The following is a 24,748-nucleotide window of genomic DNA, read 5'->3' as shown; positions in this document are numbered from 1 at the left end:
TAAAATTGATTTTTACCATTTAGAACTGATATGTTCTTTATGTTTTGTGATCTTGTGTGTGCGCCAAGTGACTGCAGAATGATAGGTACAGGGAACGTGCCCATAACATCAAATGCATTCAGTATCCACTTCTGACATCTAATACATCTCTAACCTATGAAAGCTCATGTTATAATAAATGTGTATATCCTTTGTAGGAAAAAAGCCAGCCAGCAGAACCAAAGCTATCAGAACCTTTCAAAATGTGGATAAACCACTGTCTTAGGGCCACAGAAGGCTCCTAAGTCTGTATGTTGGTTTGGTTCTTTCCTGATCACCCTCTAAGAGGGTGTGATTGTGATAACGGATTAGGTTAATGCTTGTCTGAATGATCTGCAATGAATCCAAGGGGTTCTTTTCAATTTGAACTCTCCTGCCTTAGGGATGCTTGGGCATCCCTAAAGCCAGGAAATGTACAATGTATAACTTTTTCCTGACACAAGTATTTCTTTCACGGAATGTATACCAATTGTAGAATGCCATCTACTATCAATACCAATATCAGTCATTTGGTCTGTGTTCAGATGTGATCCTCTAGCTCAACAAATTGTCCATCCCCTGCTGTAAGCTATTTATCCTTGCTATTTGCATATCAGGGCTACTACTACTTTAAGGCTATGAGTATCCTAGTTCATTTCTACAATACAGCTTCTACTGCAGAGAATACTACTGTTTATTTTATTTCCAGGAGGAAGATAATGCACAACTACTTCGGCTTTTTGCGGAGAGACAATCACACATGTTAAAGGATTTTGGAGAACAACTTGAGTCATGTATAAACAAACTGAAAAATGATGTTGCCATAATAATTAAAAAGAAACGAGAGAGATTAGGTTACAGCAAGCCCTGAAGATGCATGTCACTGAAATAACAAATAAATTTAGTCTATAGCATTGCTTAAGCAACTCATCATTTCTCAGTACCAATCAGGGTCACAATACACACACTTACCACTACTAGCTGTAAGATAATGACTGCATTAGAATGTTTTGGTTGTTACTTATTAAAAAAAAAAAAAGCCAGTGTATGCTTTTGATATATATGTTCCACTTCCCTCCAAGATCCTTACCTAAAACTTAATACAGCTATAACCTTTGGACTTGGTGGATGGAAAGTGATCAAGGGCCTCCTAATTCTAAATAATCTCTGTGGGGTGGGGTGCCTGGGCTGAGATGGTGTCTTTGAGCTGCTCCCTTCTCATGAGCATGGGGGGTAATTGTGCTCCCATATAACCTTCCAAAACTGTTATATACTTTCATGATAACAAGTCCTAAGTTATTATTGTAGGAACGGAATACCAAACTGCAACTGATCAGATATGTTTATTTAGATTATAAAGCTACTATTCAAATGATAGTGCAAATATTTTCTCCTAGACCAAGATCAGTTTGATGTAGAAAAACATTTGGCCTCAATCTAGTTAGAGTTGGTTACAACTAGATCCCACTGAAAGTAATGAGACTTAACCAATTTACTCCAATGATGTCAACAGGACATTTCTGATTAAACATGCATAATGGTCCCCTGACTAAGGATGCATAGACATACAGCCTTAATTATGAGTATCTTTAATTGGTTAGAGGGCTGTGTGTGAAGAAGTGCTTGGACAACTTAACTCAAAGTTACTAGAGTCAGCCTTTTGCTCCTACAGGTTGATTCTGCTCTTCATAAACACACTTGTTCCTGCTCTCTTTCAACAAATAAGTGAGTTGATTAGTTAAGGCACAGATTATTCACTTACAGTACAAATCAGGAACACAACTCTTTTACTTCCCAAAAAATTAAGTGCTACTTGCATGGTGATTTGGGGGAATGAAAAAAAACCCATAACCTAGATTAGCTAGTTTACATTAGACTAGTGTTAATTTCAAGCCTTTGTTTCTAAGAAGCACTTTGTTCTAGCACTGATAACGGATGTAGTGATCTTTTCGATAAGTTAACCACTGCTACACTGCAGTTATCCCTAATACACATTTTCAATAGCGAAGAGTCAGTCTTCTATTACAAGCAACAGTAGAAAACAGGTTTTTATATTTACATACAATTGTTTTGTAAATATTTTATTAAACATAACTGTTAACTAAGCTTTTCTGGTATACGGGTACCATACAGAAATGAGTTGGTCATGCAGTCTCTTCAGAATGTATTCTCACTTCAGGCTTCAGGTTTGCTAATAACAGAAAACTCAATTCCATGCTTGTTAAGCCTCTCAATGAGTTTCGTATTAGAGAATGCAGCTCCAGGAGAATAAACACCACCTCTGTAAAACAGCCATACATTTGTTATTGACATAGTTTTCAAAATATAGGAAGCCAAAAGCAAGCTTAAAATTCTAGTTTGCCAACTATTGCTATTCATATGGATAATACCTTCCCTTGCTTTTCATCCACAATGCAGACAGATCAGAGCACATTATTTTTAAATGAATTCAGTAACTGTGTAAGAAAGCTCAATTATGTAACTGAAGTAACTAACATATGTTCAATGACAAGCTTGTCAAGTTCTTGTAAATTTTTGCTTTTGCTTACATTCAAAACTTTAATTTTTCTCCTCAATAGGAGACTTTGTTTGAAGAAGTCATACAGTCATGTTGTGAGTACAAACCATTAGATCAATAAAGTTCAAATGGCTTAACGCTTATGTCTTACAGCTTGAAGAGCACACCATGATGCAATATTGTTAATGGCTGACATGGTGCATGTGTTTAACAGGAACAAGAGTGATTTGTAGAGCCACTGCTGCAAGCATGAAAGCAGCGATGCCACTGTAGAGAATGGCCAGTAGCACTAGAAGCATTCCAGGCAAACCTCACTATCGTGGGCCCAACATCCACAGCTCCGTGTATCTACAGTCAGGTAACTGATACCCGACATCAGCATACGCGAAAAAAATGGTTTAAAAGGGGTTAATTTCACATATCCCCAGAGGTCATTTCCAGCCACCATTTTCAGAAAAGGAGCCATTTTGTGGCTTTGAAAAAAAAAATGCCTCTCCTGCCTTGGCGGTTTTCCCACAGAAAAATGGGGGAAATCGGGACTTTAGGGAGGCATTCCTGGACAGCTTGAGATCCACAGAGTACGGTAGGTCACTTTCTTTTTTACAATTTTGCCATGCCTTTTTCCATCCTCCATGAACCTAACCCCTGCTTCCCATTGCCTTAATGCCCCATTATCCACAGTTCTGTTATCTGTGGTGGTAGTGGAGAACGGAACCCCTGCAGATAATGGGGTCCACCTGTATTGTATTTCTTTCCACTGAAGTGAGTGGCGGAAAATGTGCTAACACTTCTAGGGCACTGCTGTCTTTTACAGCAGCACCGCTGCATCCGTATCTGCAGCAGTGGCCCACAAGTCACTCCTGTTCACATTAATATATGCCTCATGTCAGCCAAATACTGTTAAAGCAATTTTATAATGTATTTAGCACTTCCCAGTGAATAAAGTGATATGTCTTAAGAATTATACTTGAAAATATCCTGCAAAGGAAGTCCTTTCCCAAAGTGAGAAAGATACAACTAGGTGTTAGGAGATCACGATCAACATAATTACCATGGAAATTGTTTCTAATTTTTATTTGTATATAGGCAGGAAGGCAGTCCAGGAAACTGATTAAACTGTTTAATCTGTTACAGGAAAAATGTGACTGATCCTGGCTAGGAAAATGGGCATAGGACTCTTCCCTGTGCAAACATGTAACCATATCCTGTAGAATATTTTACCACCATTGTCTGTTTAAATAAAATGTTATACTTCACACCTAGCCCTTTGAAAGCACTTTCAAAGGTAGATTTGAGGAGGAGAGGCAGCTGTGTGATTTTTTTCAATGACTCTACAATGTAGATGTACTTGGTACATGCTGTTTGGAAGTCAAAAATAAGACAGATAGTACTACATCAAGGACATTAAGACTCACTGTTTAGGAAGAGAACTCTTGTCCTTCAGAAGTGCCACAGCTGCCTGGACCATTGCTATGGGTGTAGCAACATAGCCAGCTTCTACATAAAGAGGAAACAAAAGTTTTATGTGTAACATCCTTCACCTTGTAAAACTGCAATCCTATGCATGCTTATACTTAACAGTTGCCAACCCTGTGCTGACATGCCAGGATATTTCTTCACATATAGTGTGTGCGCTTACGATTTCTGCTGATCCGCCCGTTCCTCAAGCAGCCACTTGTCTCTTCCAAAACTATGTCCCTGAAGGTTGGGAAGTTCTTAAGGACATAGTTTTTGGAGGCACAAGGGCTGCACAGGAGAGAAGAGAATCACTGCAAATCATGTGCAAACACAGCATGTGTGATGGAAAACCTTAATGCAGAGGTGTCAAATTCAAATCTGGTGCTGGGACAGATTAGATTCAGAGGCACCTCTAAGGGGCTGCACATAGCCTCTTACCAACTTCTGTCTTCCTCCTCCTCCCCACTCCCTTTCTTCCCTTCTCTTACTTTGCCACTTAAATTAGCTGAATGTACTACTTTAACACTGGAATATGCTCAGGGGAAAAACTTTGGTAGTTTTTTGAAGAAATTCTGAATATCATACTTCGCAATGACCAGAGAGTGAGGGCGGGAGAAGGAGGGTAGGGGAGGCTTGACAAGCAAGAGAGAGGGAAACGAGTGATGATGTGTGTGTACATACACACCCCACCGCCAGCCGGGGGGGGGGTTGAGGAGAGGAAGCCAGTCGGCATTGTGGCACAGCATGGGGCAAGGGGGAAAGGGCGAGGGGGAAAAGAAGCTGGCTGGCACTTTGGATACCACTGCTTTGATAGAGGGGAGAAGGAAGGAGCTCCACAGTGTGTGTGGGGTGGGGGTGGGAAGAAGGCTGCCAGTGCTTTGGCGCGTGGGAGGGAGAAGGGAAAAGAAGGAGCTGTGCAGCAGGGTCTGGGGAAAGAAGGTCGGAGGGCCTGAGGAAGGAGCTGCATGGGCCAGATGCAGCATGCAGATCTGACAGCCTTGCCCTAGTGCATTGGTGCAGGCTAAGTACAAATCAGCCACTGAAAGCTTTGATTATTTTCTATCCAGAGTGCTTTCAGGCAGTATGTATTTACTTACTCCATCTATACTCCATCTCAGTTTAGAGCAGGGTTTCTCAACGTGTGGGTCCCCAAATGTTATTGGACTTCAATTCCCATAATCCCCAGCCCCAGTGGCTTTTGGTTGGGAATTATGGGGGTTGAAGTCCAATTACATCTGGGGACCCACATGTTGAGAATCCCTGGTTTAGAGAATCAGGATCACAAACTTGCATGCTATCTCCCCTGCCTTCAGTTTCATGTTTAGTATTCACTATAGTCTGGCTATGAATTTGAAACTGGCAAAATACAGTTAGGACTATACAGAAAGCAACGATGGAGGGAAGCTGCACTAAGGTAGGGGTGTGTGTGTGTGTACATACACGTTTGAAGCCTACTCTGGGAAGAGCAGGAGCAGCTTCAGGAGGTGAGCAAGCTTTTCTAATCAACAACATCTAGCCTTTCCCCCCTTTAAACTAACAGGAGGAGGGGAGATTTTGAGGGGCTGGTTTCTCTTTAACGGATAAGTCGTAGTCTCAGTGTGTGATATTTGCCAGGGCTAGCAAACTCCTGGGTTTTAGCTTGTCCCTGCTTGGAGGAGGTGGAGTCAGCTAGGACTGGGGGAGGCCCTACATTCCTTTGAGACACATCCTGTGTCTCAGTTTGAAACCTACTCTCTACCTAAGAGGTGAAGGCCCGAGAGTATAGTGGACAGGGATAGCAAACAGGATGTTCGGGTTTTGCAGGAGTTTAGCAGGAAGTGTGTAGGGGAGCCTGGAACAAGCCCCAATTATCACAAGGAGTCCGGTGGAGAAGTGAAGGTAAGCACAAATCCCTCCCTCATGTTCTTGAGAAAGGTTGTTTGGACAGATAAATAGCTGACCATTACAGCTGAGACCTATCCTTCCAATCAACTATCTCTAAATACTGTAAACAGCCAACAAAACCAATGTGACGCTTGAAAGCCAGCAGGAGAGGGAGCACTTCCCAGTGTATTGCATAGAGTGTCGCATGTATGACTATTTGCTCCATGGGCAGAAGTCATGGGTGTGTGCTCAGTGCAAGGAGCTCCTGGCTCTCAGGGAACAGGTTTGTTCCCTCGAGACCAAGGTGGCGGATCTGGAGAAGCTCAGAGAGACAGAGAGGCATGTGGACGAGACCTTCAGGGACATGGTAGAGGCATCCCACTCCAGGGCTGATAGCTCCTCTGCTGTCAGGGAGAATGAAGGTCTCGGGGAAGGAGGACATCGGTCTGCGGAAGAGGGAAATGCTCCTTTAGAAGGGACCCCTTCCGTGGAAGATGAGCCTATATCCTCTCGCATGGGAGATACTCCTCCGGGGGATGGGGGCCTCCTTGTAGTGGGAGATTCGCTCTTTAGAGGTATAGAGAGATGGATTTGTGACCCGCATGTTGTTCGCACGGTGACTTGCTTGCCTGGTGCAAAGGTTGCAGACAACACGCAGCGTCTTAGGCAGTGCTGGGGAGGAGACAGCTGCTGTAGTGCACGTCGGCACCAACGATGTTGGGAAAATGTAGTCGGGAGGTCTTGGAAGCCAAGTTTAGGCTGATAGGAAGCGTATTGAAGTCCAGGATGCCCAAGGTAGCATTCTCAGAAATGCTACCTGTTCCACATGCAGGTACAGTGAGACAGGCAGAGCTGAGGGGTTTCAATGAGTGGATGAGACTTTGGTGCCGAGAAGAGGGGTTTAGATTTGTTAGGCACTGGGATACATTTTGAGGAAAGCAAGGCCTGTACAAAAGGGATGGGCTCCACTTGAACCAAGATGGAACCAGACTGCTGGCACTTAAAATCAAAAAGGTTGCAGAGCAGCTTTTAAAATGACACCTGGGGAACAGTCAACAGGAGCTGCACAGTATCCGGTTCGGCACATGCCATCCTTTAAAGTGGGAGGGTGCAAAGGATTCAGATAAAACAGAAGGGGATAGCGCAGAACCACATAAAGAGCAGACAGAAGCCTTTGCCAGCTGGTCAAAGAGTCAAAAGAAAGATAGCAGACACCAGGGAACAGATTCAGCGTATATGTGTTTATATGCCAATGCCAGAAGCCTCCAAGCCAAGATGGGTGAGCTGGAGTGCGTGGTTGCTAACACAGAAATAGATATAGTGGGCATAACAGAAACATGGTGGAACAGTGAGAACCAGTGGGACACTGTTATGCCTGGATATAAGCTCTATAGAAAGGACAGGGAGGGGCTCCTTGGAGGTGGAGTAGCACTGTATGTTAAAGAAGGGATAGAATCTAACAAAACGTAGGTGGACTAGAGTCCTCCACAGAAACCCTGTGGGTGACAATACAAGGCCTGAAATGAAATGTGCTACTGGGGACATGCTATCACCCTCCGGATCAAAATGCTGACAGTGACTGGGAGTTGCAGGAGGAAATCAAGGAGGCCTCAAGGAGAGGCAGAGCAGTAATAATGGATGACTTCAATTACCCACACATAGACTGGGTAAATTCAGTCAGGTCATGACAAAGAGGTCAAATTTCTAGATACGCTGAATGACTGTGCTCTAGAACAGTTGGTCTAGGAATCAACCAGAGAGAAGGCAACCTTGGACTTAATCCTGAGTGGCAGGCACCCCAGGACCTGGTGTGTGATGTCAGTGTCATCAACCCTTTAGGGAACAGTGACCATAGTGCAATCAAATTCAGCATACATGTGGGGAGAGAATCACCAAAGAGGTCTAAGATAGACACTTTGAATTTCAGAAGATGAAACTTCTCCAAAATGAGGCATGTGGTGAAAAGAATGCTGAAAGGGAAAATCAGGAAAGTCACTTCGCTTCAGAATGTATGGTATTTACTCAAAACCACAATACTACAAGCCCAGTTAGATAGTATACCCAAAAGGAGGAAAGGTACCACTAAGTCCACGAGGATGCCAGCATGGCTAACAGGTACTGTCAAGGAAGCCATGAAAGGGAAGAAGACTTCCTTCCAAAATTGGAAGGCCTGCCCAAATGAGGAGAACAAAAAGGAACATAAACTCTGGCAAAAGAAATGTAAGGTGACACTAAGGGAGGCAAAAGAGGGTTTGATAAACATTTAGCTAAAAGTATCAAGGGGGATAACAAAAACTTCTTTAAATACAAAAGATGTAGGAAACCTGCCAGGGAGGTGGTTGGACTATTGGATAATGAGGTAGTGAAAGGGATTATTAAGGAAGATATGGAGGTTGAAGAGAAGCTAAATGAGTTATTTGCGTCTGTCTTCACAGCAGAGGATACTGAGAATATACCTGTTCCTGAAACAAGCTTTTCAGGGATGGAGGCTAAAGAGCTGAGTCAGATAACAGTGACAAGAGCTGTCTGGAAAAACTGAAAACTGGCAAATCGGCAGGGCTGGATGGCATCAATCCAAGAGTCCTCAAAGAACTCAAATGTGAAATTGCCGACCTTCTTGCTAAAATATGCAATCAGGCTATGTACTGGAGGAGTGGAAAGTAGCAAATGTAACACCGATTATTAAAAAGGGATCCAGGGGTGATCCAGGAAATAACAGGGCAGTTAGCTTAACGTCCGTTCCAGGCAAATTGATGGAAAGCATCCTCAAGGATAAAATTGTAAAGCACATAGAGGAACAGGCCCTGCTGGGAGAGAACCATAATGGTTTCTGCAAAGGTAAATCTTGCCTCACAAAACTTTTGGAGTTCTTTGAGAGTGTAAACAAATGTGTGGATAAGGGTGATCCAATTGACATAGTATACCTGGACTTGACTAAATGGCAAATGCACTTCAATGTTGGCAAGTGGCAAGTGATGCACACTGGGATGAAAAATCCCAACTTCAAGCATACACTGATGGGATCTGAGCTGTCGGTGACTGACCAGAAGCGGGATCTTGGGGTCATGGTGAACAGCTAATTGAAAGTGTCAACTCAATGTGTGGCAACTGTGGGAAAGGCCAATTCCATGCTAGGGATCATTAGGAAGGAGATTGAAAATAAAACGGCTAATCTTATAATGCCCTTATACAAAACTATGGTGTGGACACACCTGGAGTACTGTGTACAGTTCTGGTCACCACATCTAAAAAAGGACATTGTTGAACTGGAAAAGGTGCAGAAGAGGGCAACCAAGATGATAAGAGGCCTAGAGCACCTTTCTTATGATGCAAGGCTACAACACCTGGGGCTATTTAATTTAGAAAAAAGACGACTGCAGGAAGACATGATAGGGGTCTATAAAATCATGCATGGTGTGGAGAAAGTGGAGAGAGAGAAATTCTTCTCCCTCTCACATAACACTAGAACCAGGGGTCATCCCATGAAACTGATTGCCAGGAAGTCTAGGACCAACAAATGGAAGTACTTTTTCACACACAACGCATAATACACTTGTGGAATTCTCTGCCACAAGATGTGGTGACAGCCAACAACCTGGATGGCTTTAAGAGGTGTTTGGATAACTTCAAGGAGGAGAGGTCTATCAACGGCTATGAGTCGGAGGGCTATAGGCCACCTCCAGCCTCGAAGACAGGATGCCTCTGAGTACCAGTTGCAGGGGAGTAACAGCAGGAGCGAGCGCATGCCCTCAACTCCTGCCTGTAGGCTTCCAGTGGCATCTGGTGGGCCACTGTGTGAAACATAATGCTGGACTAGATGGGCCTTGGGCCTGATCCAGTAGGGCTGTTCTTATGTCCTCCCAACAACTGTTTTGGGGAATAATTTCAAGTGAACCAGATTTTTCTCTTTAATAAAGCACATATAATGGTTTTAGTAAAAAGACGTGTAGCACAATGAAGCTGAATTTAGTGACTGATTCCACTATTCCTTGGAGAGAAATCTTAAATGAAATGTTATACATTGTGTACATCACTTCATTCAGAAAGGGACATCTTGCCAGGCCCCCTTCTGCAACCAAATGTCTAACAGCACTGACTATTTTATAAAGATGGCTGACACTCCAGTGTCTGGCTCTACATGATTCAAGTCTTGTAGCGAACACATTAAGTATTCAGGGACATCATTTTGCATACAAGCACTCCCCACGGTACAAACACCCATACTTACAAAGTTAGAGTATATTAATTAAGGAAGTTCCCACCTTACAAATGTCAAACCACACATACAAGCAAGTTATTGCTCTTGGAACTATATACGGGTTGAGAATCGCTTATCCGGACTGCTTTGGACTGGATAGGTTCTGAATTTTGGAATTTTCCAGAATTTGGAATAGTCCATAACAGTGAGTTGGAACTCTCGCGAGTGCGCGCAAAAGTTCCATCAGCAAAAAAAAAAAAAAATTGGCAGCGGCAAAGAGGAGGTGGGAGAGCAGAGGAGGCAGGAGGCCCCAGTGTCAGCAAGGTGGTAGGTGAGTGGAGGAGGCTGCAGGTGCCAGTGACGATGGCAGTGGCAGGGATGGGTGGCCTGCGGCAGCGGTGGAACAGCCCAGCACACCCTGTGGTGGGATGGCCCTTGCCCTGAGGAAGGCATTTTTAAAGTGAGCTGAGGCGTGTTTTTTCGGTTTTGTTTTTAAAAGGCATGGTTTCTGGATTTTACAGCATTCCGGATTTCGGGTGTCTGGATAAGGGATACCCGACCTGTACGTTCTGAATTATGAAAAGCAGACTTACAAACAAACTTTGGCAACACAACCCAGACTTCCCACACTTAAGTATTGTTACAGTATAATTGCTTTACCTGGTCCTTTCACTTGGGTGCAAATCTTTACATTTGGTTTGCCTTGCTGTGGATCTTGGCCAGAGCTGTATCCCTCACCAAAAAATGTCATTTCAAAGGAAGACCCTTCCATCTAATTCAAATAAAAACAGTATTAGATCTCTGGGCAATAATGCAATTTATATCTTGCACACATCATACCACTGAATTACAGCCAAACTTGTTTGTGCATCTGAGATGGTAAACAACAAACAGGTATTTTACTATCTTACTTCCAGTGATGTTGGCAGAAAGTTTTCTAATATTAAATGTTATACCCCACATCACAGCATATAATTTGCGAAATCAGATTACAATCTATATACGATATCAAGAAAATGTACATAGTAATATTTTCTGTAAAAAATAAGCTTATGCAAATGAAGGAAACTTGCATGGGGAAATTTTCCAGTTCAACGTTTCCCAGGAAATTTACACCACTATTCATTTCAAGAGATAAGCTTGTATATAAAATACCCCATATATGAAAAACTCAGCAATTTCACTTACTTTTTCTGACACAGTACTTAGGAAACAGTGCAAAATATATCACTTTAAAAGACAGATGCAAGAATCTAATCTATGCTTTATCATAACCTATGACACATACTGGGGCCTCCAATAGTTGTTTGCAGTTTTAATAGCTTTCATCTAACTTCAATAAGCTTAATTTTCTTTCACTGGTTTCACTATATATCTCAAGGTTTGAAGCTACTGTATTTCAATGAGCAACTGCCTGTTCTGCTAAAGTAGAAGGAGTAGCTGCAATGGTTCCTTGTTTAAATTAGAAGTGTGCCAAGTTTGGATTTAGGCTTAGAAGGACAGCATACACATAGCTGTACCTGCAAACACACTACCTTATATACATATCCATAAAAAGGAAGTGCAATGTTCTGCCTGCATTATCCACTTGCTAGAGGTGCTCCTTTACCTGCATGTGGCAGATCTGAGCACATCCACTACAGCAGATCCATGTAAAGAAACATATTACTGCATGTGGACTGCCTCTCCGGGTACTATAGGACATATCCTCCTTTACCATTAAGAAAGCATACTTGCAATCATCTCTAGTACTTACAAACACTAAACATTGTTCTACATCAACCATACAAAAAATTACTACCCATACCTTAAAAAAAAGATATATATACCGTATTTTATGGACTATAAGACTCACTTTTTTCCTCGAAAAATATCCGCCAAAATTCAGGTGCGTCTTATATGTTTTAACAGTTTAATATGTTAAAACTCTGAAAAACTGGATTAAAATTAAGGTGCGTCTTATAGTCCGTAGCGTCTTATAGTCCGTAAAATACGGTATATCTTCTCTATTTCTTCCACCATCCCCCGCCCCACCATTATTTCTTCCACTATTTTTGCCACAGGAAAGTTAACCTACATGTTACAAACTACCTGCTGTCTTGTACCACAGGTTACAATTTACATAATGGCTTTGTCATAATAGGAGAGGAATGTTTATATTCCAAAAGCTGCACACATACAAGATACCACAACTACTGCCACTTCCAATGCGCAGATAGGAAGACAGATTTTTGAATGTTGCTCAACTATTAGCAGGAGGACCCCTTTTGTATCAACAATGTTATCAGCCAAGAACAAAAAAAGTAGTTACTTGTTTTTCTGTTGGTCCTTCCTTTGTAAAGTATCCTCCAGAGAAGAATTCAGGATACTGAAATAAGAAGAACCACAGTAAGTTTCAGGATAACAGAGAAGAATATAAAACTTCAAAAATATATAAAGCAAAACCTACTTTTAGCAGGAGCTTTCTTCCAAAATCAAACTTCACAAGCATTAAAAATAAGAAGCCAGCAAACATCAGCTTAATAACAGATCCAATGCCACCCACAGTTGCGTAAGCACCATACTGTACCTAAGCAGAAAGAAAATAAATGTTACCAACAATTAAAAACACATTTTAAAAGAGTTTGTAAATGTTTTATCTGCTGCTGATATCTGGATAGGTTCTTTAATTTGAAACTTTTTAGAAGTTGTAATTTTAAATGTGGGTTTAGCTTTGATCTTAACTTGTTTAACTTTATTAATCTTTTATTTTACATTGTATCTATTTTATTATTGTTAAATATTTCAATTAATTAAATTAAAATTAAATAAGCTCAACTAAAAATTACTGCCAGCTCAGATTTAAGACACTCATTCATACAAGCTATCCTGAAGTGCAAATCTCCAAGAATAATAAGCAGCCGAGACTGAGCCCTGCATAGTTTCGCTATAAGCAAAGCAATGTACATCTAGAAACTGGCTATAAATAATTGCCAGTGGATAAATAATTGCCAGTGGATATTGTAGGGAAGATCTTGACATTAAAACTGCATCTTTCTTTTCATGCTATAATTGCAATAGCACAGATCCACTATCAGCAGTGCTATATTCCATCTCCAGATGGCGACAAGAGCAAGCTCTCTGCAGCTTTTAAAGATAGGGAATGGGAGAGGCATGCTGCAATGCTAGAAACGGGGAATGCTCAGCCTGTGAAGATAAATAGATATTAGGTTTCTTTTTTCTTTTTTTTAAGGAAGAAAGAGTTCCAAAGAAATGACAAGATGCTGTTGCAAGAGGAGCAACAATCACTTTGCTGCTATATGCCTCATTTTTTCTATTTAAGAGAGTCAAGTGAGCACACCCACGCATTCGTTGTGGTGGGGCGTTCAACAATTAAAAAGTCCCAGAATTAGACCATGCCTTTAAAGATCCTTATTGAAACTATATATCAGCTTCAGCTGAATGCAGTAATGTTTTGAACGTTCAAATACTTACAGGTGTTTCTTGCAAATGCGTGTGCAAGTAGCGCTGAGTTCGCTTTACTACAGAAGCATCTGATCCCATAAATGGAATGGAATAATTTTTGAGTTCATTACTGTAAAACACAGCACCTCTGCAAACAGAACCCAAAACAGTTAAAGATTAGTATTTCTCAGACAAAACACACTTTTTATAAATTTTCCTTTTGAACGTAGGCATGTTTATAAAGATAAATTCCAGTTATATGTTTCCTTTTAGGAATAATATTTAAAAATCAACTTGTTTTCTTCTAGATATAGTCATCTACAATTCATATCCCATTCAGACTGGAAACTCATTTCTAGTTATGTAAACATCAGAAAATAAAGGAATGAATGTATACATTTATTGTATAAACATATATTTACATTTACCTTCTCCTAAGTTTTGCTCCAATCACTGGAAGGGGTTTGTGTCCTATCTGCCTTCGAACTTGCTTCAATTTTTCTTGATCAGCAAGGCCATATACAACTGACTTCCAGGTCCCATCGTGAATACAAGCACCCTGTTGAAATACCATGTACCTGGCATTACTAAACCAAAGCTCCTTATTTGAATGGCTTCCTACCTTTTAATCAAAGACACATATAGTACAGGTCACAGCACTGAGCTGTGACTACATACATTGCCTACATACATCCCTGGGAATCACCCTAATGCAACATTTTACAAGGGCAGGAGAGAACCAGTTTTCTGCTCAAGAATCTGTCTCACTGTATTAGTGCGAGTTTAATATTTCAATTGCTTGTTTTTCTTGTGAGAGAAGTTATTGGCTAATTCATTTAGACAAATCTTACCAACTTGTCTTTACAAAATGTTACATTTTAAGTAGCTGTCTTCTCAACATCAGCAACAAATCACCTTACTTACCACTCAACCCAATACATGCTTAAGGAAATGCATGCTTAAGTTAGGCTATCAAAAATGCACACTGCATTATTCTGGTACTGCAAGAACTACGCCAGAGCAAATGTTAGGGCCTGTTGTTCTGCAGCCTGCCATTAATAATACCATAGATTAAAATATTTTAGCTGCCCTCTCAAAAGTGTAATGATTTCATTTTATATACATATGCTAGTTGCCTTCAAACACAGCAAATCAAGAAGTCCAACCAACCTCAGGGCCAGATTTTACAGTCAGGAAGCTTTCAACTGCAGTTAAGGTACCTTTAAGAAAAAAAGAGTTAAACATTATCTGAAATCATAATGATGAACTAAAAAGTAGCTCATATCCAAGTTGTTACACTGATTACTGATACCACTAGATAATGAGAAGTTAATGATACCACTAGATAATGAGAAATATAGCACTTCAAAACCAAAATATTTTCACAATATAAATATTATGCCAAGTACGATTAGAAGTAAAATATGTTCAATTCATGCAGGGCACCATGGGAAATCCTGGTCTGAGTGCTATGGAGAACAAATTGCTGCCCTTTCTTTCTAAGATTCTTTGTGTCCTGGAATGGTCATTATGCTCTAAGCTGCACATACCCAATTTCAACTACAGGAGCTTCCTATATTTATGCAATTACAAATCAAGTATCCTTCCCAGCATGGACAGAGTAGCCATGTGTGGAGAGATCTTCATAGGGCCTAACAAAGTGTTCCCCATCCTTCCCCTTGGCCCATCTGCAAACAGCACACCAGCCAATTACAGAGAACGTGTGGGCTTCCCATATGCCTGCCTGGCTCTTCTTGCACCATTCCATCACAAAGTTCTGATTCTGTTACTTGCCCATGTAAGGATTGGACTGGTTCATGTCAATTAACATTTTTAAATAATGAAGCAGAATACATTTATTGTTCCACAATCTGGGATAAAATTGGCTGGATACTAATTTTATGCTCTGTGAAGAAAAGCTCCTTCTGAGGAGCTTTTTTCCTACAGAATCCAATGTTAGGATCCATTACTGCTGACCTTAACAAACATCTTGTAGCAACAATCTCTTTTCTTGTTAGGAATTACAGAAACAGAAAATAGGTTATATTATCACTCTTGACTACTCAAATATGCTTTGGGGGAAAGCACCCCACAAGGAAAACCATTTTATTTTCCACACCATTTATTGACATATGGTCAAGTGTAAGTCACCTTTCAAATTGTTTCTGGTGTACAATACTCCCATATCTGCTGGAATCGAATCAAAGCCACAGCTTCCAACAATATATACTCCTTTTTCAGCAGCTTTGTCATTATAATTCAGATACATTCCTTCCAGAAACTGAAAGAGAAACACAACATGTTGTACTGAAAAACATAAAGTACTTTTGTCTTACTACTCAGGCCAAGATGCTCATTTTTATCCTAAACTTCATGTGTTTGCCACTGGTGTCATGTTCTCTAGCTGATGCTCCACCTTCCAAAAGTGTCTCAGTAGTTTATTACATACAGCATGATCAAAATGTTGAATAATTTATTTGATCAACAAACCAAATAAAATTTCAACAGCAGCAAAACACAGTTAAAACAATAAATAAAGTTGCAGAAGCCTGAGAAAATAGAACAGTTCTTGCCTGGCACTGAAAAGACCAGGTGGTAGGTAGAGATGCGCATGGAAGTGGGGTGGTGGTGGCTTGAGGGGGGATACCTTTTAAGGACTGGGGAGGGTGCACTTACCCACCCCCCACATTTCCCCCGCTGTCGCTGCATTGTAAAAGGGTCCAGCGGGGCAACAGCATACCTTCATGCCGTTCCGTTGCCTCCTTGGACCAGAAGTGACTGGAAGTACCCGGCGCACATCGCACTGGACGTGCACATGCACGCCGGTCACTTCTGCTCTGAGGCAACGGAGTGGCAGGGGAAACACAGCGGGGGGTGGGTGGGTGGTACACCCTCCTCAGTCCTTAAAAGGTATTCCCCACTCCCCACCCCCAGCCTTCGAACTGGTCAAACCTCTGGTCTTTCGAACCTGTTCAGAGGCCTCCACTCAAAAAACAATTTGAAATGGGTCTAGTTAATCAGTTTCCTCCAAGATTGCTTAAAGCTGGTCAATGGTCTGGTCTGGAGCTGGTCAGCCACCACCCTCTCAACTATCTTACACAACCATGGGAGGTTGGAGAGCAGCCTATAATTATCCATCACCAGGGGATTCAAAGTGGGCTTCTTAAAAAGGTGTCTAACCACCATCTCCTTCAAACAAGATGGCATCCTGCCCTCTTCCAGTGAGATATTAATGATATCAGTCAGGCCTGCTCCAACAACCTCACTGCAAGATGAGGGCGATGGTTTTAAGCCTCAGGAGGCCCCTCACAGATGCAGGAGGGGACAGGGAGCTGGGTCACGCCCCGCCCCCTCTATCCACATGGCGCGAGGCTCCCCAACCCTGTGCAGTTTGGTAAGGGGCACTGGTTGGAAAAAATCAGAGGGGAGAAGGAAGGAAAAGGCTGAGGTCCAGTAGCTCAACCCTGGCAAAAACAGATTCTCTGACCACTTCTGCCAGAAGGTTACTCACAGCAGCCAAGCTTAGCTCTTGCAGCCTGAGGGGGTTGAAGGGTCATGATGCTCTGCCATCCAAGGCTCCTGTACAGTCACAGTGGTGGAAGAGCCAACAATGGTCGGGAAGGGGCGGGGAGTACTTAGATAATGTGCTGGAGAGCTGATTCCTTGGTTGTGGAGGGGGGAGGAAGGGGACACTTCTAACTAGTTTTGGGGGAACAGAGATTTCCTTCTCCCGCTTTTGCTGGGAGATGCATTATTTGCTTCCTTAGTTTGCTGGGGGAGGGGGAGAAGGAATTGAGAGGGAGAAGGAATTGTGCAGGGTAGAGGGAGAAAGAGGGGAGAACTTGAAGCTGCCTAATTGCTGCAGCCCCACCTCCATTTGAGCTCCAGTTGTCTACCTTGCCGCTTCAGCTCCTGCAGCTCTGCTGTATACCGTGGAGCTAATTCTGAAGTGGATTGGAGAGAATGCTTAGGAGCGATCATGTCTACTACCCTGCCTGGTAAGTTTTCTGTTCCAAGTATGCAGCAGGGCATGACAGAATCACTGGAGGAACCAACTCCAAAACCCTCCAGGGCCCCTTGGAATCCTACTGAAGCCAACAGCCTTCTTCATTCTAATAAGTCCACCACCCCTGCAGGGGTCAGACATGACTGAGTGACCAACATTAATCAGGAAGCAGTCCACCCATGACAATGGGTGGACTAGAGGGAACCCCATGCACAGAACACCCCCCTGATCCAAGCAAAAGACCAAATCCAGCATGTGACCAGCAACATGCGTAGGTCTTGGGACTAATTGAGATAGACCCATAGTTGTCATGACTGCTATGAACTCCTGAAAAGTACAAGACAAACAATTTCCAAACTGGACATTGAAATCACCCAGCACCAAAAGCCTGGGTGACCCCAAGATCAAGTCAGTGACCAGCTCCATCATGTCAGTTAGGGAGTCTGTTAGGCAGCAGGGTGGGTGGTACACCCAACAAATCCCCAATCTATCCCAAGCATTGTTCCCTCTAAGGCACACAATTGTGTGCATGCACAGAGCCCCTAAGCCTCCCACACAGCGATCCCTAACTGCCGCTCACTTCCTCTGCAGCTGTTGTGCTGCCCCTCCCCACCGACTTTCCCCTCCACTTCTCCCCGCCTGCCACTTGATCCCACGTGGTGGCAACAGCGAATGAGACTCAGAGGGAGATGATTCCCTCCTTCACAAGACCCTGGGTGGCGGGTGGAGAGGTGTGGAGGTGTGGGCTCTGGGCAAGATCCCTCACCTCCGCCTCCCCTTGTCTACTGCTTGGGCTCTAGTGTAGGAGGGAATCGTCTCCCTCCGAGTCCCGTTTACTGCCGCCGCAACATGGTATGGAGCGGCAGGCGGGGAGAGGCGGAGGGTGGGTGGGAGGGAAAGAAGCAACTGGGAGCCAGCCCAGGCGAGGAGCAATACTGGACAGGACAGCGTCTGCTGTGATGGGGAAAGGTGGCGGGGGTGGGGGGGGGGTGGGCAGCCAAGGGAATGCAAACTGGAGTGTGTGTCAGGCAACTGGGAAGAGTGGGGACCATCAGAGGGAATACCAAGTCTGGAAACAAGCACTGAAGCACAACACACCTTGGAGTGGAAAGGTAAAGAGCAGCTCCCCCCACCCTGCTGTCTATTCCCAATCCCAAGCATATTTATAACGCTTAGTCATGAATAACTAGTTTCAATGTTAATTAATAAGCTGCAGAAGAAGAGAGGTGGGGGCCTGGGGGCAGGGGAGAGATAAAACAATTCTTAAAGTGTGTGTGAGTGAGTGAAACTTATGTGCACACACTGCCTTGATACTGCTGCCCAGAACAAAACTCTCTCCGCTCACCGATGATAAAAATTAGAGAGGGAACACTGATCCCAAGTCCCCAACTTAAGGTACATACACTCAATATAAGTCAGTTCTCTTACAGGGATCCTGGTAATGGAGATGTTATTCTTATGGACCACAGCCATTCCACCCCCACCCACTTCCTCTAACCTGCTCAGAAACCTGCTTCCTCTAACCTGCTCAGAAACCCTAGGGGAGAAAGTTGAGCCCATACAGGACCACTAGCTTTTTCCAACCAGATCTCAGTTATACAAGCCAGGTCAGCTCCTTCATCTACAATCAAATCATGGATGATTTCAATCTTATTTTGAATCGACCTGGCATTACAAAGGAGCATGGTTAGATTCAGTGGGGAGTTGGAACTACTCCCCAAGGCCCAAGAGCTGACAGGGCAGCTGGAACGCAAAATAGTAATTAAATTACTGGACTCCTTCCCCTGTAATGGCCTGCCAGCCTGCCAACACCGGATCCTCTATTCCCCACCGCTACTGAAATAGCCACCCCAACCTCACTGAACACCCACCCCCCCGCTCCATCCTTAACAAGAGAGCCCAGACACATCCTTGTGAAGAGCCTGGCACAACAACTAAAGCAAAGCAAAACTAAAACTAAGATTGGAAGATCTTAAACATAACTTCCCCTCAGACCTCAGTACTGCACGGAAGGCTGGCCCCCTTTGGTGGCCACCTGCAGGCGGCCCACCTAATGGCATTCACACTGACAGTTGTGCCTCTGGCTTGCCTCAGTCCTTTTAAGCCAACACACCCTAGCCGAGCTCTGGAGCTCAGCTGATCGAACTCACCCCCATGCAGGTGCAGCTTGTCCGGGCAATCAGGACTGTGGCCCAAGCTGGCAACAGGATTCCCAGCAGCTGGTGTTTTCTGCTGGTCAAGGCAGGAGGAGGCAGCAAAGCTCAGCAATCTCCTGGCTCAAGTAAAAAAATCTGAATTCTATTATCTACCTGGACTGTATTGGATCCAGAATAGATTGGGCCCGACAAACCCGGAGAGCCCTTTTTGCTGCTCTTCTTTCAGTTTCCCTAATCCATCAACATATGGGGTGCTGGGAAGGGCTCCTAGTGGGGCACTGCAATAAAGCTTCCTTGGTTCCCCTGCATTCCTGGATACTATTTTGCAACCTTAGTTTGTGGTATAAGAACCACTATTCTGGATCACAAAGTTTGACGTTGCATGTGAGCCAGCGTGGTGTAGTGGTTAGAGTGCTGGACTAGGACCAGGGAGACCCAAGTTCAAATCCCCATTTAGCCATAATACTTGCTGGGTGACTCTGGGCCAGTTATTTCTCTCTCAGCCTAACCTACTTCACAGGGTTGTTTAAGGAGAAACTTAAGTATGTAGTACACCACTTTGGGCTCCTTGGAGGAAGAGCGGGATACAAAATGTATATAATAATAACAACAACAACAGCAGCAGCGGCAGCAGGATGCACATATACAAATATTTAAGAACAAAGTCCCAGTGATCTATTTCAAAGACTATATACCCAGATGGTTTTCTCAATTTCACATACCTGAGGTTCTCCACTAATATCAACACAGCTTGTACCATTCTCAACACAAGCTTTCACCACAGGTTCTCCAAAAAATCTGTACTATAAGAGAGAATAAAACTGATTACCTATTTGATGTTGCATTACATTTTCACTACAGTTCTTTATTAAATGGAGCAAACTATCTGATTGTGCTTCCAGTTTTATCAGAGCAAAGAAATCTCAGTTGAGTTCTGATAATGAATTAAATCTACATGTGAATAAAAATGTGTAGGCTCTGTCCAGTAATGGTAGTAAAGAGCAGACAAGTTACTATGTCAATGCAGAAGATTAGGCATAAAAGAAAAATTATACAAGATCTTACAAATACTATATATGAAAAATATCAGTCATTTACTTTTCTAAATAACTAAAGTATAAGCAATTATACTTCTATAATTACACATTATAAGTTTTACACTCAATGTAATTTAATCCCCGGCCTTTAGAATCTTAGAATGTTTCAATTTCTCAACGCCCACTATACTGCGCTTCTTCAGTACCAACCTGGCATCTGAAAAAGCATCTGACAGAAAGGGTTGTAATTGGTTCATTACTATAGTGCAGATTACAATGGTCTTAAAGAACTTTTAAGTTCAACTGGTAATTTCCAAACTTGAAAATATGTAGATATGAAACTATAAAATAGCATTTTAGTAGCCTAATATATGCCATGAAGAAGACACAAGGCCATCTGAGTTCATCAGTGCCAACAAAGGGTAACAAACAAATCCAGTAGGGTCCTACTTCAAAAGATGCCAACCCCAATATTCTTATAAATTTACATTTCAATCTGTGATACCAGCTTCCCCACAATTCTTTTCTTGAAGCACCCCTGCAGAAAATGGTACAACAATGTCTAGAACAAGACTAAAAATAAACTCAGCTTCACAGTGATGGGCAGAAGGATGTGCTCAAACTTATATTCATCCAGAAAATATCCTGGTTTAACAGGCTTTGGAAGTTTCTTTTCAAAGGTTGTTAAATAAAAAAACTTTGTTCTCACAAAATACAATGGAAACTGCACTTTTAGAGAATTTGCAGCACAAAAATCATATTTATTTATTTTGTTAAATGGAGGAAAACACTTACAGGGCCTACACAATTCAGAATAATAGCTGTTTGTTTAGCCATACTGGCAAGAGAGGATGGATCACTGACATCACACAGTATTATGCCAACTTCTGACTTCAGCTCTGCCTTCCCTGAAAATTGAAAAGAGAAATGTCTTAAGAGAAGCCTGACATAACATAATTATTGCTATCTACTCAATTTTTCTTAATTGCCATGAAGATTAAGTATGAGGTAAATAGAAGCAAATGAAGGCCAGTTTTAAATGCTTAGGTAAAAGTAGCTGGAGAAGTGAACAGGTTGTTTTCTCTGAAGTCAACCACTATACAAGTAGCTCATATTGATCAGTATTTCAGTCATTCTATCAGAGCTCTTGGTTTAAACTAAACTACAAAATCTAGTTTCAAGAGCAAATTACAACCTGCACCATTTGTGAGTTTTTAGGAAGCTTAGTGCTGCAAAGCAAAGGAACACTGCAAGTCTCAACTAAAATGCATCAATACAACAGGGGCATTCACAGTAAAAGTTGTGTGGGCTAAGAAATCTGAAACTGCAGAAATGCTGTAGTCAGGTGTACTGACCAAGCGTGGGAGCCTCTTGACAGAACAGAATAATGTATACAAGTCAGGACAAGATAAAAGAAGCAGCAAATATTTCAAAGGCAAGAACTAGCTAAATGAAGTAGCTATTACTGTTCATAAAACCACAAAAAATTATAGAAGTTTTAACAAATGGGGGCCCATATATACAACTAAGTCTGCAATCTCAAGTATACTTAAACTTTTTCCCCATTTATTTCAATTAAATAATTATCTATGTTATTGTTGCGGGGTGGTGGTGGTGGGGAGAGAACTGGGAAAAGCCACTGTCTGAAACCCTGAAGAACTAACTGCCAGTCAATATAGACTAAGATGACAGTATAAAGCAACTTCTCAGTTGTAGACAGTATAAGGCAAATGAAAGAAGTAAAGCAATAAATATCAATTGCTAAGGGTGTGCAGAACCAGTCTGAATCAAATCAACTCAATTCAACCTTGAACCAGACTGGCTTAAAAAAAGAGAAGGGCGGTGACTGCTCTGAGGTAAAACTGAACCGGGCTTGGTCCATCACAGACCAGTTTAAAGCTATGTGTTGAAAAGGAAATCTGGTGAAGATTGTCCTTTACAAAGGCTTCTGCCTTTAAAAGACTTCTAAGGATGGCCAGAAGGGCAGCAAGAAGGCACCTTACCATCAGTGGCAGCGCCTCTAAACCTCATTTGTGTGACCTTGGTGCATGCGCACAGCTACTGCTGTGCAGGCCACACTGCTGGGGGGTGGGGAGCACTGGGGTTTAGAGGAGCATCAGTCAGGTGCCCTCTTGCCGCCAGCTCAGTTGTCCCTAGAAGCCTTTCACCTTTGCTTGTAAGGGGAAGCCTCACCCAATTCCCTTTACAAGCATAGCCCCTCAATCTGGTCCATGATGAACGGGTTCTGGATTCCCCTTTACAAGCAGAGCCTCTCAGACTGTCGAACTGGGTCGATCGAATGGACCAGACCGCTGAACGGTTTGACCAAACCAGTTTGGTCCAAATTCAAACCAAACCACAAGAAGCGGTTCCATGCACACCCCTACTAATTGCTGAGGGGAAAACAGTAATGTTTGTGTATGAACCACACTAAAGCTGGCCCATTACAAGTATATTACAAACTATCTGGGCCAAGAGCAGAGCATCTGCACCTCTAGTTCTCCTACCAGTCATACCTGCTAAATGGAGCCTCCAGATCTAGAAACAATAAAGCTCTAAATACTGAGAGAAAAACAATGGAGGAAGGCTCTTGCCTTTCAGAAACTATCTGGTCTACTACTGTGGGAAACAGGGTGCTGTGGGTGGACCCTTCCTCCGACTGAGGAAGAGAGATTATCCGCAGTTTCTACATAAGGGGGCCAGGCTTGGCTCTCTAGCTCTTTTTGAACGACAAGGAGGCCAAACTTGGCTATCCCTATTGATCCCAGCGGAGGAAACACTTGTTTCTTGGCTCAGCAGCCAATGACACCCTTCTCCGTGAGGTGCAAGATTCACGTGCACTCAAACAATGTGGACATTCCATCCGGTGTCCCCAACGCTAGAGTCTCCCGAGGGGCGTTTCCGACGGCGAGAGCGCAAAGGTCCCTCGGCAAAGCAGCGCCTCGCGTGACACACACCCTTCGCCACACCCCACCCCCACCCGCGGGACGCCGCTCATGCAAAGCTCTTGCCTTTAGCAACTTGGCTCTGCCATGGCGGTTCTGCTCGGGGGTTGCAGTTTGCTGGGACCCGGGGTGGGGCGGAGATTTATGGAGAAGACGAGCTTCCCACTCCTCAAGGCTCTGCGGGTCCAACGGAGGGTGGCGGGGAAGCACAGCGCGCCCCACCACTGGAGAGGGGACCCGCGCCCCACCACTGGGGGGGGGACTGGGACCCGCCGCTGCCCCCCCCCCCGAGGGCGGCGGCGGCTTCTTACCCAGCTTCTCCGCCGCTCTTTCGACCACAGCCTCCAGCTTATCCTTGCTCCTGCCGGCTACGGCCCAGCGCAGCGAGCCTCGCATCTCATCCTCGGCCGCCACCCGCGCCACCTCCTCGACCACGAACTGGCCCGTGAAGCCCGAGGCCCCGAACACCACCAGCTGGAAAGGACGCCCGGTCGCCATGGCCACGAGAGGCACTTCGGCCGGCCAGTCAGTCAGTCAACGTGCGGAGAGGAAGGGGACCCTAGGCCGACGCGAGGCTCTCAACGGCGGCAGAGTACTGAAGGAGGGGAGGGGGGGTGTGAACGAGGAGGAAGCCCGCCGGCCTCCGGAGTGTTCGGCGTCACGTGGGGGCGACGCGGCTACCCCGCCCATCCTAGGCTGTTCCCTTCTGCTCTCCCCTCCCTCCGCACCCTTTGACAACCAGGGCCCCTAAGTTCTCTGTCGCTCTTCCTTTCAAAGGGCTCCCTCCCTGCACTCACGAGGCTCGGTGCCAGAAGATAGGAGAGAATGCGTGCCGCCAGCGCCGGCCTGCATTGCTGCTCCTACTGTCACGCCAGAGAGCCCTCCCTTGGAAAGCAAGAGATGCCTGCCACATCGATGATTTTGCAGCAAATTGGGCCTGAGCCGCTGCATGGCTGCAAATGTTAGCGGCGCACAGGGCTGTCCTTAGGCTTAGGGCAAAGTCCTGGCCTCGCAACTCTGTTTGCCCTTTGGATGCTTCACAGTGACAAGTCACCGTCTGGACTTGACCCATCATGGTTATGTATGCTGATTGATTTGGTGGTAG

General features: G+C 43.7%; 2 protein-coding genes across 2 annotated transcripts in view; one reads left to right on the top strand and one right to left on the bottom strand.

Annotated features, from left to right (window-relative positions):
• The window catches only part of LOC128347545 (kinesin-like protein KIF28), a 53,188-nt gene extending 50,225 nt beyond the window's left edge, over positions 1 to 2,963 (top strand). The window contains exon 23 of the mRNA XM_053302498.1: positions 2,690 to 2,963. Coding sequence (XP_053158473.1) covers positions 2,690 to 2,722 — 33 coding nt within the window. The 3' untranslated portion in view covers positions 2,723 to 2,963. The remainder of the gene's footprint in view (positions 1 to 2,689) is intronic.
• Positions 695 to 24,358, bottom strand: SCCPDH (saccharopine dehydrogenase (putative)). The gene is made up of 12 exons (XM_053302542.1): positions 23,955 to 24,358; positions 21,494 to 21,606; positions 20,384 to 20,464; positions 15,651 to 15,780; positions 14,670 to 14,719; positions 13,928 to 14,058; positions 13,530 to 13,647; positions 12,505 to 12,624; positions 12,367 to 12,423; positions 10,716 to 10,827; positions 3,952 to 4,033; positions 695 to 2,299 (listed from the first exon to the last, which is right to left on the bottom strand). Exons 1-12 carry the CDS (start codon positions 24,139 to 24,141, stop codon positions 2,194 to 2,196), a joined length of 1,287 nt encoding a protein of 428 aa, XP_053158517.1. The 5' UTR covers positions 24,142 to 24,358; the 3' UTR covers positions 695 to 2,193.
• Between the last annotated feature and the right edge of the window lie 390 nt (positions 24,359 to 24,748).

Source organism: Hemicordylus capensis, chromosome 1 (assembly GCF_027244095.1).
Source record: "Hemicordylus capensis ecotype Gifberg chromosome 1, rHemCap1.1.pri, whole genome shotgun sequence".
NCBI lineage: Eukaryota > Metazoa > Chordata > Lepidosauria > Squamata > Cordylidae > Hemicordylus > Hemicordylus capensis.
Note: the sequence above shows the minus strand (reverse complement) of the source record. Positions and strands in the feature narration are given on the sequence as shown.